Source organism: Phascolarctos cinereus, unplaced genomic scaffold (assembly GCF_003287225.1).
Source record: "Phascolarctos cinereus isolate Bilbo 61053 unplaced genomic scaffold, phaCin_HiC Scaffold_5;HRSCAF=322, whole genome shotgun sequence".
NCBI lineage: Eukaryota > Metazoa > Chordata > Mammalia > Diprotodontia > Phascolarctidae > Phascolarctos > Phascolarctos cinereus.
The window spans coordinates 297773695-297788290 of record NW_027555958.1 but is presented as its reverse complement, the minus strand read 5'-3'; the positions used below and the strand labels follow the sequence as shown (position 1 = coordinate 297788290).

General features: G+C 44.3%; 2 protein-coding genes across 3 annotated transcripts in view; one reads left to right on the top strand and one right to left on the bottom strand.

The window, feature by feature from the left end:
• Positions 1 to 14596, bottom strand: part of TTLL6 (tubulin tyrosine ligase like 6) — a 47771-nt gene that overhangs the window by 22105 nt on the left and 11070 nt on the right. Inside the window, exons 7-10 of one of the 2 annotated variants that reach the window (XM_020997616.2) lie at positions 7082 to 7307; positions 4913 to 5088; positions 3174 to 3362; positions 2794 to 2871 (exon numbers count right to left, since the gene is read on the bottom strand). In XM_020997616.2, coding sequence (XP_020853275.2) covers positions 2794 to 2871; positions 3174 to 3362; positions 4913 to 5088; positions 7082 to 7307 — 669 coding nt within the window. The remainder of the gene's footprint in view (positions 1 to 2793; positions 2872 to 3173; positions 3363 to 4912; positions 5089 to 7081; positions 7308 to 14596) is intronic. The other variant, XM_078155997.1, reaches the window with a different exon arrangement.
• On the top strand, positions 11836 to 14561 carry LOC144457976 (E3 ubiquitin-protein ligase TRIM21-like). The gene is made up of 3 exons (XM_078156811.1): positions 11836 to 11882; positions 13382 to 13796; positions 13860 to 14561. The coding sequence occupies exons 1-3, from the start codon at positions 11836 to 11838 to the stop codon at positions 14559 to 14561; spliced, it is 1164 nt and encodes a 387-aa protein (XP_078012937.1).

Below are 14596 nucleotides of genomic sequence, written 5' to 3'. Positions count from 1 at the left end.
TTAGGAGAGTTTTGGACCACTGCAATGGTCTCTCTACTTCCAGTCTCTCCTCTCACCAGTATTTCCTCCACACAGCTGCCAAGCTGATAGTCCTAAAATAAAAATCTGACCATGCCACATCTCCATCTCTCCATCCTCTACTCCAAAGTACCTCTAAGGATAAAGTACAAAATGAGAATTTGGGGGATGTAAAGCCCTCCATGATCTGGCTTTCACCTACCTTTCCAGTCTCATTAGGTTTTACTCCCCTTCACATAAGTCTGTGGCAGTCAAACTGGCCATGTCTTCCAGCAGGTCATTCCCCCTGGAACATCTTCCCTTCTTACCTCTGCCTCAGGGAATCACTGGCTTCCTTCAAATCACCTCCTAGAGAAGACCTTCTCTGACCTTCCCACTTGTCAAGTTCTGGCCCTCTCAAAGGTACTTCACATTACTTCCAAGATATTTGGTACTTGTTTGTATAATCCCTCTTATAGAGTGGAACCTGCTTGAGGGCAGGTACTTTTGTTTTTGTTCTGGTATCCAAAAGTGTTTGTTTAATGAACATTTGTTGAAATGAATAGGGGAAGTTCTATTGGGAGGTTTATTGTAACAGGCCTACTTGGGACAAGGGTATGAAGAATGATAAAAGACAGTAGGGAAGGGATGAACCCTTGTAGAGTTACATTCCACCAGACTCAGTAACTTACTGGACAGGAAACATAAAGGAGGGAGAAAAAAATCCCTAAACTGATAGACAATAGTAAATAGAACAGGGGTGGGGAACTGTGGCCTTGAGGCCACATGTGGCCTTCTAGGTCCTCAAGCGCAGCCCTTTGCTCACAAATGTTCTGCAAAGTTTGGATTTGGTCAAAGGGCCACACTTGAGGGCCTAGAAGGCCACATGTGGCCTTGAGGCTGCAGGTTCCTCACCCCTGAAATAGAATATAGAAATAGCATAAGATTGAGGAAGAAAAATAATGAGCTCAGTTATGGTCATTTTTAATTTAAGGTGCTGGGAAACCATTCAAGTAGAAATGTCCTAGAGAAATGTCTCATGCTTCTCAGATCCAAGTAAGAATATCCTGAGTAGCTCAAGATTTGAGTTTGTTGGGTCAGTCAACAGACATTTATTAAAGGCTTACCATATGCTAAGCATGGGGATGCAAAGAAAGGCAGCGATAAATACAATCCCTGCCCTCAAGGAGCCTCTATTGTAAGGGGGGGGGGGGGCTGGGGGGGGTGCAAATCACTATGTACACATGAGACACATATACACAGCATAAATGAAAGGTAATATCAGAAGGAAACGGAAGAGAGATCAGGAAAGGCCTCCTCTAGAAGCAAGGTTTAGCGCTGAATCTAAAAGAAGCCAGAGAAGTGAGTTGGAGTTCAGAAAAGACCTGAGGGCAGGCGATATCAATTTGGGAGGCATCTGCATTTAAGTGGGAGTTGAATCCATGGAAATGAATGCAATTACTAAAGAAGAGAAGAGGAAGAGAAAGGAAAGGAGAGGAGAGGAGAAGAAAGGAGAGGGAAAGGAAGAGAAGGGGAAGAGAAGAGAAAAAGAAAAAAAAAGACGAGTGGACAAAGAATAGACCCTTGAGTAATAACATTACAAAGACATAAGGAAGAAAAATAAGGCATGGTTAGAAAACTAAGAAAATGGAAGAGTTTGGCATCTTTCAGGTTGACAGAGAATGGATATGTGGAAGGAAAATGTAATCAGCAGGGTTAAAAGCTACAAAGAAGTCTGAGAGGAAGGGGCCTGAAAAAAAGTCCACTGGATTTGGTGATCACTGGATATCAGATCAAGAGAGCAGTTTCAAAAGGGTGAAGTTAGGGTGGGGTACAGAGTGGAAAGGACTGAGGAAGGGGAAACATTTGCAAAGCTATAGGACAGTAGCTGGCTAGAATAGAGTAGATGAATTAAGTAGAGGCTTTTTTTTTTAATTTAGAATTTAGGAGATGAGGATATCGATAAGTACACACGGGAAGGAGCCAATGAAGAGGAGAAGATTGAAGGACATGTGGGCAAACCTCTCAACCTCTTAGTGCCCCACACAACTAACTCTCTAACACTATACATTTCAGAACAGTTGCTGATCTTCCTTAAAAGAAATTCCCCACCAGGGACTCCTTACATCAGTAAAATCACAGATCTGAACCCAAAAACCAAAAAGGGGATGGGAAAGGGAGGTGAGAAAAACTACTGGAGTGAATAGGAGATAATGAAACCGAGGGTACAGGTAGAAAGACTGGTGAACGATTCACCAGAAGGTGAATGAGGATGCTAGAAGTATTGAGTACTAAAGGAGAGGACTAAAGAAACCCTTGTTTGCTTGAGCTTCCTTACTCTTGGAGGAGGATAGATAACGACAACTGGGCTTGGTGGGTGACAACTAGTAGGGGGTGGAGAGGGCCTTGGCCCAGGGGCCCTCCAACTCAAGATGGGTTTTAACCTGGAAGGGGGAAAGGGGAACCTAGTTTTCTACAAGTTTTCACCCCTCTCTTCCCAAAGCAGCCCCATCCTCAACAGCTGGTTCTAAGGTAATCAGTATTGAAACCTAGGAATCTAATAGCAGGAAACAGGAGTTATTCATTCTCCCTCAACCCCCTCATCCCCAACTTCAGATCACATACACATACAGACATATACACACATAATTTCTAATTCTAGGAATAATATCTCTAGGGGAAAACAAGAAATAGGAAACCATTCCCTTCTGCCAAACTCATACCCCAGTATGGTTACTGAGGAATGCAAACTAGAGAGACCGGGCCTCTTTTTCCAAGCTGCTTCACATCCCATACCTTTCTGGTCCCTTGATTCTGGAGAAGACAATTACGAGGAACCCAGAGACAAAGATGTCCAGCAGCAGACACTCCTGTCTGTTTGTAAGAGAATACATTGATCCAGAACTAAGTCTGCAATGTTATCCATCGGGGTTAAATGAGTGTCCACAAACAAGAATCCACCTATCTGACAATTTGAGACTTCATACTTTTCAATCTTTCTGGGAGGCCTATGGGATAAGGTGATAAGTATTCTTCTAGCAACTACGGCCAGGCCAGGCCTCCTAAGGCCAAGGAATAGAGTATGGTCACCACACACACTGGTGGCAGTCCTAGAGCCAAACCCCACTGCCTTGCCCCCGCCCCCCCTTAGATGACCCTGGCTTTCCTTTCCATACCGGGCGTGCACTTCCCGGGCTCTGGAGGTCACTGTGTTTTGAAAGAGTGAATTGCTGTGATGAAAATATTTCTGATACTTTTCAGACCCACACTCAGGATAAATCCTCCGGAAGCCGCCACTTTTTTCCTTCTCATAACGTTCTATTTTCTCCAGCCATGCAGCCTGGTAATTCTTTAATTCCTCAACCCTGCAAGAAGCAGAGATGTGAGGTTGCAACAATTTTTCTTAGAATGAGACTCAGGGGGTTGGGGTGCTAGGAGGACTACAGGAAGTTGCCTCATCCAGTTTCCCCACCCCTAAGCCAGTCCTCACTTACGCTCCCTTATTGCCAGTGGAGACATTCTCTCAGATGCAGTAAGACAGAAAGAGCTTAAGGTGTTTCAAACCTTCCTTGGTTTAGTTCTGAGGAGATGAGGAATTACCCCCCTTCCAAAGAGGAAGATGCACTCCAAGGAAGGGTTTGTGCTTTCCTGAATTCAAGGAACTCTCTCCAAGGAGCCTGGCATGCTTTTATGGACACAATATTCTGCTTCCTCAGAGTCTCCCTGGGAGGGTAAAGGTCAGAAGAAGGGGAATGAAAGAACTGAAATTCAAAAGCCTTAGGTGCCCCCAGCTCAGTGTATGACCTTGAACAAGTCACCAGCCCTCAGTTTCCTCCCTCGTCTGCAAATTGAGAGGGTTGGGCAAGATCTGTTTTTGTTTTTTGCTAGGCAAGGGGGTTAAGTGACCTGCCCAGGGTCACACAGTAAGTGTCAAGTGTCTAAGGCCAGATTTGAACTCAGGTCCTCCTGACTCCAAGGTTGGTGTTCTATCCACTGCACCACCTAGCTGCCCCTGGACAAGAAGATCTTTAAAAGTCACTTCAAGCTCTAAAACTGTGATTTTTTTTTCTTTATTAGAAGTCTCCTTTCAAAGAAGCAAAGTCAAGACCTAATGGCATATCCAGCGATGTTGCTGAATATGCAACCAGACCAGAGACAAAATCTAGGTTTTCTGATGTCTACCTGTCCCCCTATGCCACCACCAATTCTTTTTTTTTTTTTGAGGCAATCAGGGTTAAGTGACTTGCCCAGGGTCACACAGCTAGTAAGTGTCAAGTGCCTGAGGCCAGATTTGAACTCAGGTTCTTGTGATTGCAGGGCTGGTGCCCTATCCACTGTGCTACCTAGCTGCCCCCCATCTTCTTGCCTCCCACCCCCAAATTCTAAAAAGGTCTCCCTTTCAAGGAGTTACAAGTCTGCAATGCGACATTTCAGGGCTACCCAACGTAATCATTTGAGGGGCACTGAAAGGCCCTTCCCTCTCCCCAAAGTACATCCTACACCCATCTGAAATTCCTATGATGGGATTAAGGAACTGTAAATCCAGAAGACCTGATTACAACACATCAAAATGTTACCTGGGAGGAGTAACAATAAGACATAAGCACTAATAGGGGTCAATTTATCAGGTTCACTAGACCTGTAATTTCAGAGGACAGAAAGGAAAGCCATGAGGGAATGTGAACATGATGGACCAAGCCTTAAGTAGGGGGAGTGAATGGGGCAGGAATGAAAAAGTCTAGCTTCAATGGTGGCTGCTGTCCAGAGTGAGGTCCAGAAGTGGGCAGTGCTAGGACTCTTGGGCACAGAAAGAGGGCGGAACAGATGCCTAGGAAAGCAGGAAAAGGGATCAGGAGGGGAGAGTAGGGGAAGGAGCACTGAGGTTATATTGCCCTTCCTTGTCCTGAGGGCACACCTGATCTCCCTGGAACGGATATCCTGCAGAAATTTTGCCCGGCACCTCGCTTCCTCTAGGACTTTCTTCTTGTCACAGGCTCCCAGGTTGATCAGGACCAAGGTGTCGTACAGCAGACTGTCTTTGACTTCTTTGTCTAACCGGGAGTCAGTGGAGAAGCTTGGAGAGTGATTAACCTGAGAGAGCAAGATGGCAGCTTAGGGGTTAGGTTTACCAGACTAGAAAGGGGAACAATTACTAAAAGTAGAAATTAATGGGACCCTCTCTGTCCCCTCCGAGTGATCCACCAATGATAACTCACTTTTTTTTTTTAAAGACTGGGTCCCCGCCACCACAACCATATTACCTCAGCTGGAAGTACTAGGGTTAGTCATGGGCCAATTGCACTATTGATGAGCACTGGAGCTTTGACCTTCTCAGTTTCTGTCCCGGGCAGGTTCACTGGTCCTTAGGCAACCTGGTGGACAAGTTCCTCCCACCTCCTCTTGGGAGCTAGCCATAGTTAGCGCAGACATCCAATCAGCTTCAGTGTTACAGCAGCTCAGAACTCCCAAGCTCAAGAGATTTGGCAGCCTTCACCTTTCCCAGTAGCTGGGATTACAGGTGTATGCAACCACACTGGGCAATAACTCACTTTTACACAGCACTTTAAGGCTTATAAAGTACTTTCCCCACAGAGACAGGTAGCACCATTTTAGAGATGGGGAAAGTGAGGTTCAGAAAAGTTAACTGACTTGCCCGTGGTCATACAATCTATTAACTGTGAAAACTGGGATTCAGACCCAGGCCTCTCCTAACTCTAAGTCTAGAACTCCTTCCCATTAAACCACACTCCCTTTCACCAAGGATTATCCTGGGATCTTGCAGCAGAAGCTACTGAAGGGCAAGGGGGGGAGAGGGGCACATGAGTGTGAAGTACGAGAAGAGCTCCCCCTGAGCAAGAGGGGAACATGGAAGAGACAACCTTCTCACCTGGAGGGGAGGTTTTAATTTTGCTTCACTGCATCTGAGTGGATGAAAAGGAGTTGTGGAATGCCCTCTAATTTAACTCACTTTCTCTCTGCTTCAGATCGTTTTTGAGGGTGCGTGTATATAGACGAAGGATTAGTAGTAAGAATCCCTTGTGGGCATTCATGTAGTGCTTACTATATACCAGGCACTGTGTGAAGTGCTTTATCTCATTTGATCCTCACAATAACTCTGGGAGTTAAGTGCTATATTATCCCTATTTTACAGATGGGGAAACTGAGGCACAGTGGTTAAGTGACTTGGCCAGGGTCATTCTGGTAATAATTGTCTGGGGGCAAGATCTGAACTCAGATCTTCCTCATTCCAGGCCCAGCATTGAATCCACTATGCCACCTAGGTAGGGGATGTATGTACGTATGTATTGGGTGGGTGGTGGGTGCGGAGGTCAGGAAGTACACAAAAAGGAAGAGAATAGGGAAGAGAATCATCCCAATTCTCATTCTCCTAGTCTCCCTTCTCAAGCCAACCCTAAAAAGAACTGACCTGAGAGGAAAGCTGCTGTATCTGATGCCAGTGATCTATCATCACCCCCCTTCCCCAAAAAAGCAATAGGACTATTTTCAAAAGAATAGCAAATTTTAAAAAAAGCAATAGGATTGAGTATTTTCAAAAGAATAACAAAATTTTAAAAAGCAATAAGACTGAGTATTTTCAAAAGAATAGCAAATAAAGGACTATGGGAAAGAAGAGATGGGCCATGAAAATAGAAAGGGAAAGGAGACAAAACAGCTTTCTCTCTTTTTTTCCTGTCTTTGCCTGATCTAGGACACTATTACCTTTAGCCCTAATCAAGGATATCCCTTCCCCAGGAGCCTCCTTTGTGCCAAGAGGTGGGGTTGCCTCTGAGACTCCAGTTTTTTTACAAGCCAGGAACTGGGTTTGAATTTCCAGGTCAGGGTGGACGTGAGAAACTCTGTAACTCCCTGAAGTCTATCCCCCTCTGCTGGTCACTTCCTAGCCAAGCGGGCTTAGCACTGAGGGATAAAGAAAGATATTAGGGAGCTTGGGAGAACAACCCAAGTGAAAAACAGGGGAAACTCCAGGGATGATCGGTGGCCTGAATAAAAAGAAGGCAAGGAACACATACGCCCCTCTCCATCTCTTACCTAGGCACTTATTTAAAATGTTGAATTGGATTACCTCCAGAAGCCAGGGTTTAAGTTTTCTGTCCAGCAGAATATCAAAGCCCAAAATTTCAAAGCAGGCACTATTCATGATGTGGTTGGGGAAGCAGGTATGATAGTTGTGCTTAATTATAGGGTGAGCAGTAATCAAGGTCTTGATGATTATATCTTCAATATCTCGCCACATCTTCACAGTGTCACAGCCAAGTTTGTCCATGTGGGCATTGAAGGTGGAGAGCTTCCTACAAAAGCAATTAAATTAAAATATTTCAAAGGGAGAGAGGATAACCTGCTGGTCTCCTGAGATTTTCAGTGCTGTGTGGAGATCAAAAGGTGTTGGAAACTGGAAAACAAAAGCACTCTAGGAGAAGACACATTTCTGAGCCCAGGCACACGGTGGTTCTTGCCTATTGTCCCTATTACATCAGGGAAGCTGCAACTGGTGGATTGCTTGAATTCAGGAGTTCTGGGCTACCATAGAGGGAAAGCCAATCAGGTGTCCACTCTAAGTCTGGCACCAATATGGTGAACCCCAGAATGTGTGTGTTGGGGGGGTGCAGCAGGCTGCCTAAAGAGGGGCAAACTAGCCCAGATCAGAAAGCTATGAGTACCACTGCAATTGCAGCTTGGGGGAGATGGAGAAAGCCAGTTTCCCCCCCCTCACTCCACCTCACCCTCCCACCCCACCCCCGTCAAAAAAAAAATCATTGGAGTCTTCAGAATTTAGATTTAAAGCTGGAAGGGACCACCGAAGAGATCTAGTCTAATCCCCTCCTTTTATTGATGATGAACCTAAGATTTAACTCACCCCAGGTTAATACAGTTAATAAGGGACAAAGCCATCTGGGTTCAAATCCAGTGTTCTTTCCATTTTATTATACTGTCCAGTGGCTATACTGAGAAAGGTGCTGTAGAAGATGAACTGCAAAGACCAGGGATGTGGGCAGGGCACAGATCAGATATCACAGGACTGAGCAGCTCTTGACCCAGAAATCACAGGTCAGAGTTCAGAATGAAAAGTCACAAAATAAAATTAGAAAAATTGTACTGGATTAGAGGGGAAGGAGGCAAATGTGCTGAGAATATTCATTCCCCTGTTACTATTCCTTCTTCCTCAAAATAACTACTGAGCTACATTTTTTCTTTTGTTTTGTTTTTTCTTTCTTGTGGTTCCTCCTATTGGTTCTAATTCTTCTTTACAACCTGACCAATGTGAAAATGTGTTTAATAGGAATGTATATGTAGAGCCTGTATCAGATTACATGCCATCTCGGGGAGTGAGGTGGGGAGGGAGGGGGAGAAAATTTAAACTCAAAAGCTTATGGAAGTGATTGTTGAAAATTAAAAATAAATTTATTAATTAAAAAAAACTACTGGGCTAGAAAAAAAGAAGTCAGAGTTCTAATGGCGATAACAAAAGTAAGCTAAAACTACTGTAATAATCAAGGCCCAGGGAATAGTATATTGATTAATTTTAGGATTACCCAGGCAGATAAAGGTTTATTACTCTTTATTAAGGGATTCCCAGGTCCCCTCACAGGGGCATTAAAATCACAGGACCCCAAATCTAAAAGCAAGCAAAAAAAAAAAGCACCTAAAAGCATCAGAAATAATTGTCCAAAAGCCCCCAGAAGTAAAAGCAGGTACTTAATTTCATCCAGAAGCCCTTAGGCTATCATTCAGAGCTAACTGATTCTTATTTAACAAAGAATTCTTAATGAAATCAATTCTAATCTCCTCACAAAAGATTAGAAGCAGCAAACTAGTAATAGAGTGGGAAGGTGGCTACAGGCAGGCCCACTGAGAGCAGTGAAATTGACAGCTGATAATCTGTCAGATCAAATGTGATAAGGACAAGTTCTTTGGCAGTTTTAAAGGGCTATATAAGTGCTATTGTTATACTATTACAGACTGTGACCAAGGAGACACAAAAACTAAAAAAGACAGAAGTCAGCTGTACCGTATATTACAGAAGAACATAATAACGTTTTTAATACTGACCTCTAGTCATTAGGAAAGGGGTAAATTTTGTCCAATACCATCTGATCTTTCCTCTCTTTCTCAGTCAAACTCCTCTATTCTAAACTCTCTCCAATCTGGCTTCCTACTTGATAATGTTCTCCAGGAGGTAGCTGGGTGGCCCAAGAAGTAAGGGATTATTAGACCTGAGTCAGGAATATCTGAGTTCAAAGCATGTCTTAGGCACTGACTAGCTGTGTGACGCTGGACAAGTCACTTAAACTTCATTGTCTGTTTCTTCAAGCTGTAATATGACAGGGTTGGACATGATGTAATATAATTTAGAACAAATGAAGCAATCGGCATCTGAACCTGATGACTGTCAAGGGCAAAGAAGGAAGGAGAAAAAGGAAAAGGAGAGAGGAAAGAAAAGGAAGGAGGAAAGAAGAGAAAGAACAGAGAAAAACAAGAAGGGAAGGATGAGTCCAAACTCTTTCAGGCAGGGACTGTCTTAAAATATCTTGTATCCCCTACAGTACCTAGCAAAGTTCTGGGCACATACTAGGTATTTAGTAAATGTTTGTTAAATTGAATTGGAAAAACACACACACATATAAGAAGGCATGAAAGGAGGGGAAGGAAAGAAGAGGAAAAAAGGAGGGAGGGTGAAAAGAGGTGGCACACTGGGCTTTGAGTCAGCCTGTGACACTTCCTAGCTGTGAATAAAATGAGGGCGTTGGACTCAATGACCTCCAAGGTTTTTTTCAGCTCTAAAAACCTATGATCCCATGATCCTAAGGGTAAGGTAAAATGGCTCACACAAAAGTAGGAATGAAGTAAGCTGTAGGAAAGGGAAAGCATATATAGAATAAAGATGAAAAAAGTGGAATGATAGAAAGAAGGGGGAAAGAATGATAAGAGAAGAGGGGGAAAGGAGGGAGAAGAAGGGAGTTAGAAATTAATTAAGACACATTTATTGAATGTTTACACTGAGCAAAGCACTTTGCTAGGTACTGCTGGGGATAAAAAAAAAAGACAAATGAGAAATGGTCCTTGAACTATACAAATACAGTGTAGGCACTGTGCTGAACACTTTACAAATAGTATCTAAATTGAGCCTCACAGAACTCTGTGAGGTAGGTGCTGTTATTATCCCCATTTTATAGTTAAGAAAACTAAGACAGACAGAGGTTAAGTTACTTGCCCAGGGTCCCACAGCTAGGAAGTGTGTGAGGCTGGATTTGAACTCAGAAATTCCTGACTCCAGGCTTGGAGCTCTATTCACTATACCACCCACCTGCCTCAATGCCTAACATAATAGGTGCTTTAAAAATGCTTAATGAAAACGGAGACAGGAGATGGAATATCCAGTAAAAGGAACTGCAAGAAAGACGATTATGGCTGGACCTTGGAGCAGGATGTCTTTCCTAAAATCCTAAATATGGCCTTCCTGGAGAAGAGGAACTTGAGACCATTCCCCTGCCTCATTGTGAACACCCTGCTTTTTAAAATACAAAATTATTATGTTTTGTTTTGTGACATATTACCCTATTAACTCTTAATAAACTTGCATTCTACTCCTCCCCCCAAAAAAACCTAAAAAAATAAATTTAAAAAATGTTTATTGAATTGAATTAAACTTATTTAGAAAGACTATATATAAAAAGAACAGAGTATTCAAGAACAGAAAAAGAGGAGGAAGGGAAGGAGAAAAAAGAGGAGGGAGTTTAGAAGGAAGGTGACTTTGGTTATGGGGAAAAATATTATGTTGCCCTCCTGCAGCCACCTCCCTACACCCTCACCTTTGTCCCATGCCACTTCAGACTCTCTCTGCCATCATGTGAGCTTACTGTTGGAGCTTCAGCTCCTCCCTCCCTGTCAATGAAGCCCTAGGGAGATCAGACACCCAGGAGAGAGCTGATCGTGGGATCAGCTGGAAAAGACCTTAAAGATTATTTAGCTCAAAACCCCTCAGTTTACACAGGATGAAACTGAAGCCCAGAGGGGATAAGTGATCTGAGCCTTGCTGCTAACGAACTGTAGAGATCACATTTGAACCCAGGCCCTCTGACTCCCAGTTAAGTGCCCTCCCACCCCAGCTTTTATTTCCAATTTAAATTTAACCACACATATTTGCTGATGAATGGAAGAGCAGAACCTTAATGGAACCATAAGGCACAATTATGAATTAAAAGCATTTGCTGTACGGCTACAGGGCCAGAAATTCTTTGGTTTTTTTTCTTTAAGAACTTCACACGTCATAAAGCCGCTTAAAAGGCCTTCTCTAAGGCACCACATCTGACAGCTTCTTTCCTCTTATACGATTCCTATATTACATTATACCATATGTCCAGTGAGGCAGACTCATGCCCTCAGAAAGAAGTCTCTGGTAATTTATACCTACTCCACCCAGCTTGGCCCATTCCCCTCACCCAGCTTTTCAGCTTGTACTCCCATTCAGGATGAGTCAGCCATGCACCTTCCCAAAGAATTATGTGCATCCCTTGACCTGATGAAAATAAGCAAGGAAGCAAGAAATGAGCCAGGAAAAGGCCCCTGACCAGGGTACAAAAATGAACCAACTCATGGAACAGTTAACATGGGACAGCCACATCATTCAGGGACATCTCACCTACACCGGCTTGGGGAGAGAAGCTGCTCTGGCTCTTCGAAAAGGCTACAAAACTCACCTCAAGATATGCTATCAGCACCAGACCCTTTCTGAAGAATTAGCTGCTATGTACACGAGGAGCTGGAAGCTAGTTAACAAGGACCTTGTGATATACTCAACTCTTTGGACCTGCAGCACGAATGGGCATAATCAGCTACAAATGGGGACCAGAACTGGGAATGCATGGGTACAGAGAAACTCCCTCTACCAATGCAGACTAGCACCTTCTTCGTAACGTATGGTCTTAGGGACACCAACCTACAGTCTGAGACATAAGCCTTGGGCACTGAGAGGCTAATAATAACAATCATAGATAGGCAGCTAGGTGGCACAGTGAATAGAGCACTGGGCTTGGGGTAACGAGGATTCATCTTCACAAATTCAAATACAGCCTCAGATATTTACTAGCTGTGTGATCCTAGGCAAGTGACTTAACCCTGTTTGCCTCAGTTTCCTCATTTGTAAAATGAGCTAGAAAAGAAAATGGCAAAAACACTCTGGCATCTTTGCCAAGAAGTGACTGAAACAACTGAACACATGCCAGGAGCTGTCCTAAGTACTTTACAAATATTATCTCATACATGACTACTATGGATATGTTTGGCATGACTACACATGTATAACCTACATTAAATTTCTTGCCTTCTCAACGTGGGGGAGGGGGTGGAGAGGGAGGAAGGGAGAGAATTTGGAACTCAGAGTTTTAAAAACAAATGTTAAAAATTGTTTTTACATTGGCCTGGAAAATAGATCAAGGAGAGACAATTTAAAAATTATTAGTCTACCTGAAAACCATGATGAAAAAAAAGAGCCTGGACAGTATCTTTCAGAAAATTATCAAGGAAAACTGCCCTGGGGTCCTAGAACCAGAGGGTAAAACAGTCATCAAAAGAATCCACCAACCACCTCCTGAAAGAGATCCCAAGTTGAAAACACCAAGGAATATTGTAGCCAAATTCTAACATTACCAGGTCAAAGAGAAAATGCTGTGAGTACCCAGAAAGAAACAATTTAAATATCATGGAACCACAGTCAGGATTAGCCAGGACCTTGCAGATTCTACATTAAAAGATCATAGGGCATGGAATATGATATTCCATAAAGCAAAGGAGCTTGGATTACCAAGGATCAACTACCCAGCGAAAATTAGCATCATCTTTCAGGGGAGGAGGTGGATATTCAATGAAATAGGGGACTTCCAAACCTTCCTGAGGAAAAGACCGTAGCTCAACAGAAAATTTGATCTTCAAATACAAGACTCAAGAGAGACATAAAAATGAGCACTCTCCCTGGTGAAACCTGTCCATCCAAAGGAGTCAACCAAAGGTGTGAACTCTGAAGGCTTCAGAGCTGCTACCACCAGCAAGGGTTAACAGGTTGAAGGGCAGGATTCCAGGCTAGAGGAGTTGACACCTTCTCTGGGAGACCCTAAAGGGGAGGGTCTACCTCCTATAAAAGCAGAGCATCTTGCCCCTCAAATGCACTGTCTTGAGTAGACCTGAAGTCTTTTTATTTCAGCTGCTGCAGAAAAGAAGCAACTGGAGAGAGAAATGGCTGCTGTTAGGGAAATGCTGCTGGAATGGCAAAGGGAAATCATCTGTAGCATCTGTAGGAACTAATTCTCTGAGCCAGTCACCATTGGAGCTGGAGAGTTGGAACTACAGCTTTTTCCTGGCCTGAATGCAGGCAAGTGTCCCAGGTCAGAGAATTCCCAGCAGTCAGTGGAAGCCTAGCACAGCTGACTGACCTGGGCAGACAGCTCTGCTCCCAGCTTTTGCAGACTACCAAAGGACAGAGCCAGTGTGCCAGGCACAAGCAAGCGCTCAAGCTCTTTAGTGAGGACGACCACACGCCACTCTGTGTGAGATGTTCCCAAAGCCCAGAGCATGGGGCTCACAAGCTCTGTTCCATAGAAGAGGCTGCTCACAATTGCAGGGAGAAGCTCCAGCACATTCGGAGTCACCTGGGGAAACATCTGGAGGAAAATGAGAAACTTTTTGATGAGAAGGAGACACCTGCTGTTGACTGGCACTGGATGATTCACCAATTCCTGATGTTGGAAGAAGCCCGATGTCTTGAAAGGATGGAGGAAGAGGAAAGGGCGAGCCAGGACAGACTATCCCAGCACATGCAAACCCTTTAGGACTTCTGCCTGGTTCTCCAGGAAGCAGGCCACCAACCCAATGTGGACCTGCTACAGGAAGTCAAGCAGCTGCTGGGAAGGAGTCAGTCAGTGTTGTCCCAAAGGGCCAAGGCAGTCACCCCAGAGCTGAGAGAATACCCCATCCCTGGCATGATAGAGATCCTGAGAGGTTTCAGAGTGGACATCACAATGGACCCCATGTCAGCCAGTCCCTGTGTGATTGTTTCTGAGGATCAGAGGAGTGTGGAGGCTGGAGAAGGCTGGCAGGTGGAGACCAGGCACCCTGAGGACCCTGCGCGCCATTATGTCTTTGCTGAGCAGGCCTTTAGCTCAGGTAGACAATACTGGGAGGTGGATGTGACTCAACTCCCTCAGTGGATACTGGGGATCTCTACCCCTCATTTGAGGAGGAAAAGCGGGAGGAACATGGATTCATGTGCCTCTGCGTTCCTGCTTCGATGCGTCAAGAAGGAAGAGGATTACTATTTCCAAGCCTGTCCCAGATCACTGAACCATCGAGTGACAGGCCCAGTGCCCAGGGTTGGGGTGTTCCTGGAATATGCTTCTGGCACCCTTGTGTTTTACAATGTCCTCCAGAGCACCCTCATTTATAAGTTCTACCCCATTCTCTTCACACCCATCTTTTCTCCTGGCCCCCCACTTCCAGGAACAAAGGCTGGTACCATGACTGTCTGTCCAGTGGACTCTCATCTTTGTGCTTGATGCCATTCCTCTCTCTGAACATTTCTCCAGGGAGG

Excerpts from the sequence above, each read along its gene's own strand:
- LOC144457976 (XM_078156811.1), top strand. The coding sequence starts at position 11,836 with ATGGGCATAATCAGCTACAAATGGGGACCAGAACTGGGAATGCATGG. Across the intron at positions 11,883-13,381 it reads CCAGAACTGGGAATGCATGG|GCAAGTGTCCCAGGTCAGAG; the intron begins GTACAGAGAAAC and ends GCCTGAATGCAG. Across the intron at positions 13,797-13,859 it reads GGATGGAGGAAGAGGAAAGG|GAAGCAGGCCACCAACCCAA; the intron begins GCGAGCCAGGAC and ends CTGGTTCTCCAG.